The sequence below is a fragment of the Rhea americana genome, unplaced genomic scaffold, assembly GCF_003343005.1.
Source record: "Rhea americana isolate MKP2758 unplaced genomic scaffold, rheAme1 scaffold_205, whole genome shotgun sequence".
Classification (NCBI taxonomy): Eukaryota; Metazoa; Chordata; class Aves; order Rheiformes; family Rheidae; genus Rhea; species Rhea americana.
In genome coordinates this window covers 811,909-822,261 of record NW_028186206.1, presented here as the reverse complement: position 1 = coordinate 822,261, position 10,353 = coordinate 811,909, and the positions used below count along the sequence as shown (strand labels likewise).

Sequence of the window (10,353 nt, the reverse complement as noted above, 5' to 3'; positions counted from 1 at the left end):
CACCAAACAAGAACAAACTAATCAGGAAGGAGAAAGTGAGACTCAAATTGTCTATTAGCTTTCAATGACAAAAACGTTTAGGAATTACACTTTCAAACTGCTTTAAAACATAAATATGTACACACTTACATTTCTAGTACCTCATAAACAAAGTTGCTTCAGACTGCCTTAATCTAATGCATCAGCTTTTATTATCTTTTACCATTTATAACTGCTAGTTTATCCATACAGAAAGCTAAACATTTGAAGGCACAGATTTTCAATGTACACTGTATATGCAATAAATGGCTACATTAGAACCTCCATTTAATCTTTTCTGGAAGGATGTTCTTGGTAAATGTTAGTATTGAAGTATCTTCAGRAAGCAAACCAACCCCAAACCCAAAGCTCCCCAGAACTAATCTCATCAGTTTCCAAATATACCTCAACAAGATATCCAATCTTACATAATCTGGAAAAATAATTAAACAAAAATGTAATCAGTTATTAACACCCTCCTGACCCTTTTTTTCAGTAAGGGTAAGCCTTTGCATGTATTACTTACATATGCAAATTAAATGTATTTTCTGCAGGCTGGAGTACAAACCTTTTAGCACTCCAGTCCTCTGCAAGTCTACATCAATTTCTAAAATAAGGTAAATTGAATTTTGGGTCAAAAACCATATTAACTTCTTACTTTCCCTTTTTTGTGTCTTTGAGCTGTATATGTGTACATAATGTACTACTACTGAAAAAGTTTTTAAAAGACCATTTTGCAAATCTACAGACTGCTAGAAACACCTGTCTTACATAGATAGCTTTTTTCTCCCAAACTCATCTGACTGCCAGAGTGGAAAAGTGGCAGGAATCCAGTGGTTAATTTGCATTATGGCTCTTTGCAACTGAACTGTAACAGATTGTGTTCAACTAGGAAGAAAAACTTCATAACAAAACACAAAATGAATCGACTGCATCATTAAAGAATGTGCTGCCTTTCACACTTTCCTCACCCTTAAGGACAGTATTTTCTAACTTCTGTTTGCAGAAAGTGCCACTGCAGTTTACACTACACACACATTTCTAAAAAAGCTTTTGTGATATATCATTGCTTGAGGAGAATTCTACATATAAACATCAACTTTACGTACAATATTCATATAGAATATGTTTGAAACAACAAGAGCTTAAAAAATAACCCAGTATTTTTCTCTATTGTATTTGCAGAGTTGCAAAAGCTACTCCAATCACCCAAATGTCTTCTAACAGAAAATCTTCATGCTCTCAGCTTCAGAAGTAGGTATCATACCTGAGAGGTCAGCAGCACTTCCAGCAATAGTGTATACATAGTACAAGCTCTACTTATTATTTTACTACCATGACCTGACTTGGTGTAAGTTACACTAAAACTTTCCGATAAACAGCTACCTCATGCAGTTGATATCTTCGTATAATTCAAAATTACTGAAAGCATGAAGCAGCCTTGGTGCATTGATGCATCAAGATGATTTCAAATTTATTACACAGAGACTTTTAGGAATGGAAGTTTTACATGAAGTGGACCCAGACTGCTGGCACCTGAAAATTAACAGCATTTTAATGAACTGTTTAGACTTGAGGTTTCATGTATGACAAAACAGGATGAGGAGCMCTTTACTGAAAAAAAGCACCCATCTATTGGAGCAAATAAATGTACCCGCAACAAAGGGATAAGAAAGAAGCTACAGAATACACAGGTAAGGAAATAATAAAGATCTCAGAGAAAACATCTGTTAAGTCACTGTGATACTAAGATTTTAAATTAATAGCAATAGGTATGTGATTAAAAAAAAAAATCTATAAACGCTTTGAAATAAAGCTCAGAAGGATAAACAGGTGCACTGCAAAACATAACAAGGACAAGAGGCTTTTACACAGACAAAACTGGTCATGGAAAAAATACGAAAAGACAACCACCCTGCAGAAGCAGGATATAACTGATATAGAAAGGCACTAAGGAGAAGTGCAGGAGAACAGTATGCCTCTGTAAGACTTCACAGAAATAAGTAATGTATAGCTAAAAGTGATCAGCATATAAACACATCTCAAATGACAATACCTGAAGCACAGTTAATTTTCCTCATTTACAAAACCAGTGCCTTATAGATTTAGATAAACTGCTTGCTTTCTCTCTCTAAATCAACAGTAATGAAAAGAATATGCTCAGAGCTCACAAAGGCATTAGTCTAATAACTCTTTGGAACAAAAATCTTTCTGGAAATAGCTTTTCTATACTTTCAGAAACAGCTAAGAGTATAGAAGTTCACTTAAGTTTTTCTCTATTACTGCTCAGTAATGCAAGGAACTGAGTTGCATAAATACATGTAAGTATATAAAAGTTAGGACTGAACCTATCATTTACTTAAACATAATTATAGAGATGATTTAAAAAAAATAGATTTCAAAAATCCCCTGACAAGTAAACAAGAAACTTAGTAACCCCTCCCCATCATGGTAAGGTTTGAATATATGAAAATATTTAGATTTGGCATTACTGCWTTTTGAAAATGAAGTGTCTCAGGAGTCATACCCATTTTTAAAATAAAAATAAACATGGAAGCTAATAAAAATGCCAAATTACAAGCTTAAAGAGAAAATACTTGAGTTATTAGAATTAGAAAAGTAACACTAAAGACAGACCAGGAATAATAAGTAAAAAGAAAGTAGTGAGAATATTTGAAGAGAAAACCTAGATCCTCCTTCTCTCTTTTCCCCCCCCACCAACTCAGGAATGACGATCTACTGATTCTAATATCACAGATTCTCCATTATAGTATCTCTTAATACCTTTCTTGGCTTAATAGTAATAGAAGAAATATCTGATTGGTACTGAAGAGATGAAGTCTCATGGATATAACCCAAATCCTGCCCTTTTGAACTCTACTATTCAAGCCAGACCTTTGCTTTCTTTTCTTTTCATGTGCCAAGAGGCCTGCAGCACATGGTCACTATTTTTACTGTAGACTTCCTTTTGTTTTTCTCTTTAAGTATTTCAGTGTTATATCATATATTAAGCAATTATATTACTTTCTCTGTATAGAGGAAGCACTGCCATTTCAGAGGTTGGCTCAGCATCCAGAAAGTCCTCAAAATTTCTGCTGAACTATGAGCAAAAAGAACCTACTTGGATCTTAAGCTCCCAATAGCAAACACCCAACTTTTGCTAAGAAACTTTGAATGCTCAGGCAACAGTTAGTGTTGGGGAACTGTTTACAAAATTTTTGCTTTTATTTTAATGGATGGGGAAAAGAAAAGATAGAAAGCTTTTGTAAGCAGAGCTTTAATTTGGGAAAGATTTCCACTGTTTTTCACAACTTCTCCCAGTGGTTCCCAATTCTCCTCAAAATATAAGAAACAGTCTTCACGTCCAACTTCATTAGCTGTCACATGTGATGTATTAAGAATGAACTARATTTGCTAACTAGCTTTATGCAAAAAGCAGGAATAGGTGGTCAAACGCCATGATTGTCCTAGGCCAACTTGCTGTTGAATTTCTAAGCTTAAACATCAAAAAGCATTAGTTCCAAGAAAATATATCTCCTTGTAATTAAAAAAAAAAGTATCTCCTTGTAATTAAAAAAAAAAAAAAAGTTGCTTTCCAATATCAACCAATGAACAATAGAAGATAGTAAGGACATGTGAAAATTTGATTTCTGGAGACATAATTAAATTTAACCTCTTTGATCATTTTATTACCAGCTGAACTCCACTATGGGAATAAGAATTTCTTGCATTAAATTCAACGTCAAAATTATCGCACAAAAGAAACAACAGATTGCAGCTAGCTTCCAAAGGAATAACCTGTTCTAGTATTATTTATTGATCTAGAAAGAAAAAGAAGAAAACAAGTTGGCAAAATTAAAGGTGATGATTTAGGTTGCTCAAATACACAGAAGCCTATGTGAATTCAGAGCCTCTAAGTAATCTAGTGAATAGTTCACAAAATACGAGATAAAGTAGACATAAAATCTGATTTAATCACATACGGTTCTAAATCAGGTCAAGAAAAATGTATGGACTTCGTTGTAACAACTCAGTAAAAACTTAAAAGATAAGCATAGTCCAAAAAAGGATGATGTAAAAATAGGTGTAGAGAGACAGCAAATTACATAGAAATAGAGGGTTTTTCTGTTTGTTTTGTTTGCTAGGCTCTTCACTGTGAATACAGTGCTATACAATTATCCTGTGGCAGAATTACAAGAGATTCAGAGAAGAGAAATGAAGGTTATTAGGCACATTAAAAACTCCTCTTATCAAATGAAATACTAAGTATGGTACTACTTATCTCTACTTATCTTAAAAAGAACAGAAATAAGACAGTATATGACTCAAATACATAAAATATAAATGTAAGACAAAATATAAATAAGTGAAAAAGGAAGAATAAAGTCTTCCTATCTCTCAAAATAAAAACATAATGAGATCACGGACCTCAGGGCTTGGGCATAGAGCTTAAACAACTTCATATTTACATGCATAACAACAATATTCAAACTTTTAACTGTTAGCAACRTACTTTGGTAGAGAGAAAAACCCTAAGCTTTTTTAAAGACAATTTCTACTGGCTTAAGAAATATCTTACAAGGTAAATTTTACACTGAGTCATGTGGCATTTCTATACCTTATTTGAGGCTACTGTTATCAACTAGATACTAACTGATCACCATTCATACTGCTCACCTATGATCCATCTCACTACACTGTTCAAGYTTCTAGTGTATTTTATCCTTATAGCACTAGTGAAAGGCAGGAAAATTATACAATCACATGGGYGATAGCTGAACACAAACAAAGCTCACATTCACACAGAACACAAGCTGCCTCAAAACGCTCAATTCTTAAGAGCCAAGCTCAGGGAAGCAAACTTATAACCAGAAATTAAGTAGATAGTGACTGGGGAGAATCAGAAGCCCTGAATATGATTCAAGAGAGAAAATATGTTGAGTTGGAGACAGACAGTAAGAATGGCCAGAAAACAAATCACGTATAAAGTCCTGTTTCTCTTCTGCCATTCACTCCTAGCAGAAGTTAGGTATTTACCTAAAATAAAGGTTCACAATTGATGGTTTCTCTCTGGAAGCAGGCATTTAAAAAAGACTGAAATTGCCAATCTATCATATAAGTCTATTGCATAAAACACTTTAACGGGAAGTAGACAACCAAGACAAAAGTGTCCTTTAGTTTACAGGGCTTAAGCCCACATCTCCCACCTTTTAGGGTGAACTAGTTGGGATGGGACCCATTATTCACCACTGTAATTTAAGTTAAGTTGCTTTACAGCCAAAATGCACTATGGATGATGCCTGAAACAGACTAAGCTATACCTGATTCTGAAGCTCACTGACCTGTGCATTTCTTTATGCGTACATGTTCTGCATTCTTGTCCTGACTCCCATTTTATCCAAATACTCAAATGTAAGATCATGAAGAGTTTTACCTCCCCACATACAATTAYACCACCAAAGCCATTTTCCCTATTACATAATGAGCTCCAAAGTAGCACTGTTAGCTGAAGTCTGATGCAAAATACAAGAAAGGGGAATGCATCAGCAAAATATAGTTGTCACATCTTAACAAGCCTAGTTCACTACCCATATTTGGGCCCACTCAGCTTCTGGAGACGACCATGTTTGGAATTTTTAGCTCACTAGGCAACTGGTATCTCAGAGCRAGATACATTCTTCTGCCTCTTTGTAGGTAGGACTGCATGCTACCTACCTACAGCAGACTTGTGTAACTGTACTACTTTCTTTTTCCCATGTCTTTTATCTATAAAGGAGACTGGACCTTGAACTACTTACTCAACACTTCTTCCTTTAAGACWTTTTTTTTTTTAATGGAACATCTATTAATAACACCGACTATCTCTGCAGCTCTTGACATTTGTGCCACTTGACACTGACATAATTTGGATGTCAGTTTTCTTTGCTACTCTCATACTTTTTAATTAAGAGTAGTGAATTGAACTAGTCTTCTTGATATCAAGTTAGTTTTGCTTTTGCAAACAGTAAGCATCTATTAACCAGAAATATACATTAGTTAAGACTCAAAAGACTCCCTAACGGAAAGGATAAGACAGTCCATATTTTAAGTGTCCAGCTTGATCGATTTTCCAATGTGCCAAGCCCTGACAATTATGGCAGACGTTCACGGTAGCTGAAAATGTACAAAAACTCTGAACCTAACAAATAATATAGCTTCCTACAAATCACAGAGGAATTCATCACAGAATTTGGTTTCCTTAAAATAAAGGAGGAAAAAGATTTTCAAGCCCTTTGCCCATACACAACAAGCATGAACACACTCTCTAGAATGGAAATAACATATGGTATAACATATGTCCCAGGAACAAACTGCTGCTTTGTGGAATGTATGTTCTTTATTCAGAGGCATTCATGGTTTAACTCTTGGAACTAGTGGAGTTGTAGGACTATCGAAAGAAATGTAATCAAGGAACTGTCACAAAAGCCCATCAAAATGTAATGTTTTTGCATTTGGTCATGTTAATTGCGTGCTGAAAAGTTGCTTTATAGACAGGCACTCATCTGAGAAGGCATATAACAAACATTTAAAAACCTAATCATTAAGTATAACTTACTCGTTTATCAATATCGCCATGCTGAAGTTGAACAAACCGAGCGCTAATGGCAGCAATATAACTCTGTTGATTGGAAAAAGCAACACGTCCAGCACCCTTTGGGTATTTCAGCTCAGGGTCAGTATCAATTCCTGCATAACAAACTCCACCATAGAGACGGTCCATGATCATAGCCAATTCCACTATAAGAAAAAAAAATAATTTCTATTTTAAGTATTTTTAATAAACTTTATATAATATGTCTTTATTTAAAATATTAGAAAGGTAATTTTTAATAATTACATAACAACTGATGTAACAAGATACATATGAACACATTAAACAAATGATGAAATACTCAGGCAAACAGATCTTTCACATTGGTGGTCACATCTTTCCAAGGAAAGATGGAGTCGTAAGCCCTTATAGTCCTTAACCTGGAACTGAATGTCCAGGGCAGTTTTCTTCAGGGGATTACAGAGACTTTTTGGGGCAGGCATGGAACACAAACTGTATAAAATAGATCCACACGCCACAAATTCCCCTGTGCATGTTGTCTGGCTGTCCAAATGCTTTATGTCCTACTTGAATTTAAAGATGTAGCGAGCCTCTTTCCATCTGCCACACAGATTAGATAAATCATCTGCCACACCAAAGTACTGCACTGCAGTGCTACACTTACCATAGAAACTTAATTACATAGAATAAAATCTCAAATTTATAAACAGAATACTCTAGTAAATGTTAATAACATTTTTTAACCACTCAGTGTTGCAATTCATTTAGGTGGAATATTTAAAACTTTCAGAATACTATGCTTTGTATTGGGGTACAAAGGTGTCAGTTGACACTGACGTTCAATAGCTATCTGACAAGTCAGCTAATGCGTTATTGCTTTTGTGAAGGCGAGACTCTTATTTCGTAATGCCATAGAAGTTCCAGTCTCACATACACAGAAGATTTTAGTTATAAGTATCAGAATGTTCCCATTAAATTTACTCAGAGACATTTAGCACAGTTGGAACATACTATCGTTATGTTACGTAACAGATGGTATTATGGTCAAAGGTACTGTCTTAAAAGTAAAATGACAAGAAAGCTAGAGCATTGTACGTCCAAGATGTAAAAAATTAAGATTCTTTATACCCCAAATCAGCACTATCAATTTTTGGCTCTCCTACCTCTCCCATCTGAAAGTTCATCTTTCTGAAAGAATAAAATTCAGTACAAACTATATACAATTAAAATTCCTGGAATCATTGTAATAGAAACTGGGATCTGAAACACTGTATTATGCTTCTACTTCCAACACTCACTTCAACCACTTTACTAAAAGGCCACTGCAAAACATTGTACAAAGCTACAGCAGACAATCTTACAAGGCAGATTATCTAGGCTGTGGATTAACCACTTGATAACTACAGAAACATCAGAATTTTCCTCCATGCATTCCAACGAGGGTCTAGAAAGAGTACTGCAATCTCATATATTGTTGCACCATTCAGGCTAAGGGCTAGCTCTCAGAATTTCTTTTTTTTTTTTTCCTCTATTCCTTCTCCTGCAAGTATTCATGATCTATGTTTTTGTTATTCATGTTATCTTGACTAACTGCAAGTTGGTGGTAGTAGGAAGAGTAACAAATGCACAATTACAAGCAAGTACAAATTAGAGCTCCAACACTAATGTAACATGGCAGAAAGGTTTTTTTATAGTAMTATTTTAAAATTCTAACTCTTACGACATCATTTACATTATGGCTTTGTTAATAAGATGAAAGTGTTTTCTACAGCTTTAGAACATTTTTCAGTAAGTTTAGAAGATGAACAGAGATCTGTGGTCAAAGTCAGCATTTAAGAATTATTAGAGAAACATCAGAAAAATATTTGATAGTACTATGGATAGTCTGCTATCCAGACAGTCTTCTACTTTTATGTATCTGTAAGCATGTATACACAGAGTATGCATAGTTCATATTTTCTATAATCTCCTACTTTTATGTAWAGCCATAGTTTATACTCACCAGCTCTTAAGGGTCTGGGGACTCCTCCAACAAAAATCGTTTTTCGAGGATCAAGAGGCTGGGAACCATCCATTACAAAGTCACTATCACTTAGATTCCAGGGACGGATCTGAACCTATTAAATAGGGAAAGAAAATGGTATGCTACTTTAAGTTTCACCATGTTATAGACATATGCTCATCAGCATATCTAAACTGTCAAACAGTCACAACTCCATTAGCTTAAAATGTCTAGCTGCTCTATTTAAATCCTACAAATTCAAAACACTACAATTTTAAAATCATCCAATTGTTCCAGATGTTAAGCTCTGCCAACAGTAGTTTGCTTTTGATTATTTTCATCATCATCATTTCAAATGCAGCTTTAGACAGATGGCAACTATAGCCTGCAGGCCATCTACTGTTTTACTTACTGGCTTGTCCTTGATTGTAGGACTGGAAACACATAGATAGAGCTTTCCATCTTCTTCAATGCAGGCATCAATCAGTGCCTGAACAGAACTCTCTTCTTGGAAAAGGAGGAACGCATAACCTGGGGAAAAATGGAAGAAGAAAAAAAAAGATTGAGTTTTTATTTTTCTCTTACTTTTCCTTAATCTTCTTTGTCAGCGACTTCTCTGTAAGAAAATACTTATTACAAATAAGTGCCAAAGTCAAATTAGCTATTTGTCTGTTGATCAACCATCTTTTTACCTATGCATTATTTTGCCATGGTCAATTAATTTCAACAGAACTCCAAACAAGTATTTCTTTTCTTAAAAAATTGCCAAAAGAGAATAATAATCAAATAAAAGCAAACCTTGCTGCTCTATCATATACTGAAATCTAGGATAAGCAAATTCATTGCCAGCAATGGATATTATACAATGAAAATCCGACTTGGCACAAAGGACTAATCTCAATTCTAAAGATTAGATCAAAGCATTTTGTTACATAAGTGATCCAGCAAGCCTCTCAAACACTACAAAAATAGGAGTTAAAATGCTTATTTAATTCTACAGTAGAAACAACAGTCAGACAAATGAAGAATCTTACATTTCAGAATATTTTGATGGTTATAGTTTAATAAAACATTTTTTTTTTTTTACTTTACAAGTTAAGGTTGCAATTAAGGTTGCATTCTAATGGATTTTAAAAGAATCATAAATCCACATTTCTTTCTGAGATTAATAATGAATGTGAAATTTTCACACTAAGTTAGATTTTATTGTTTGGAACAAAAAGTAAATTGCTGAAGCAGTTGCTCTGCAGTGAGCTTGCAAGAGGAAGTGTGGCTGCTTTACAAAGCCCTTTGGAAATGATACCCTTCTTCTGAGAGGTACTACTTAACTACTAGCGATCTGATTGCAAACAGATAGCTTAAGTCATCAATGTACAGGTAGCACTCCACATTGTGAAAAGCGCGGAAGATTCAATGTGTAAAGAACGAACAGAAAAAAGAGAAGAGAGAAACAACAGCATGACTGATTTTAGATTTATGAGAAYGTAAGATTTAAAGAAAAAGATACATGGTCTCTCATCCTATCCTATCAGTCACCTTACCTTCTTATTCCTGAAACCAGAGTCCTGTCCCTGCTAATTACAAGGGACACATGACAATTTTAGGTATTCAGTATTTTTAATGTAAATTTTGTTTACTTTTCTAATATATATTCTGTAGGGAATCTTTCAAATTGAGCTCCGGCTGAARCATTTCCTTGTGAAGTCCATTTTTATTGTTGAAGACAATCTGTTTACACTAA

General features: G+C 34.5%; 1 protein-coding gene across 1 annotated transcript in view; it reads right to left on the bottom strand.

Moving 5' to 3' along the window:
• CPEB2 (cytoplasmic polyadenylation element binding protein 2) overlaps positions 1-10,353 on the bottom strand; it is a 56,426-nt gene that overhangs the window by 4,177 nt on the left and 41,896 nt on the right. Inside the window, exons 7-9 of the mRNA XM_085304249.1 lie at positions 9,025-9,143; positions 8,613-8,727; positions 6,614-6,795 (exon numbers count right to left, since the gene is read on the bottom strand). Coding sequence (XP_085160375.1) covers positions 6,614-6,795; positions 8,613-8,727; positions 9,025-9,143 — 416 coding nt within the window. The remainder of the gene's footprint in view (positions 1-6,613; positions 6,796-8,612; positions 8,728-9,024; positions 9,144-10,353) is intronic.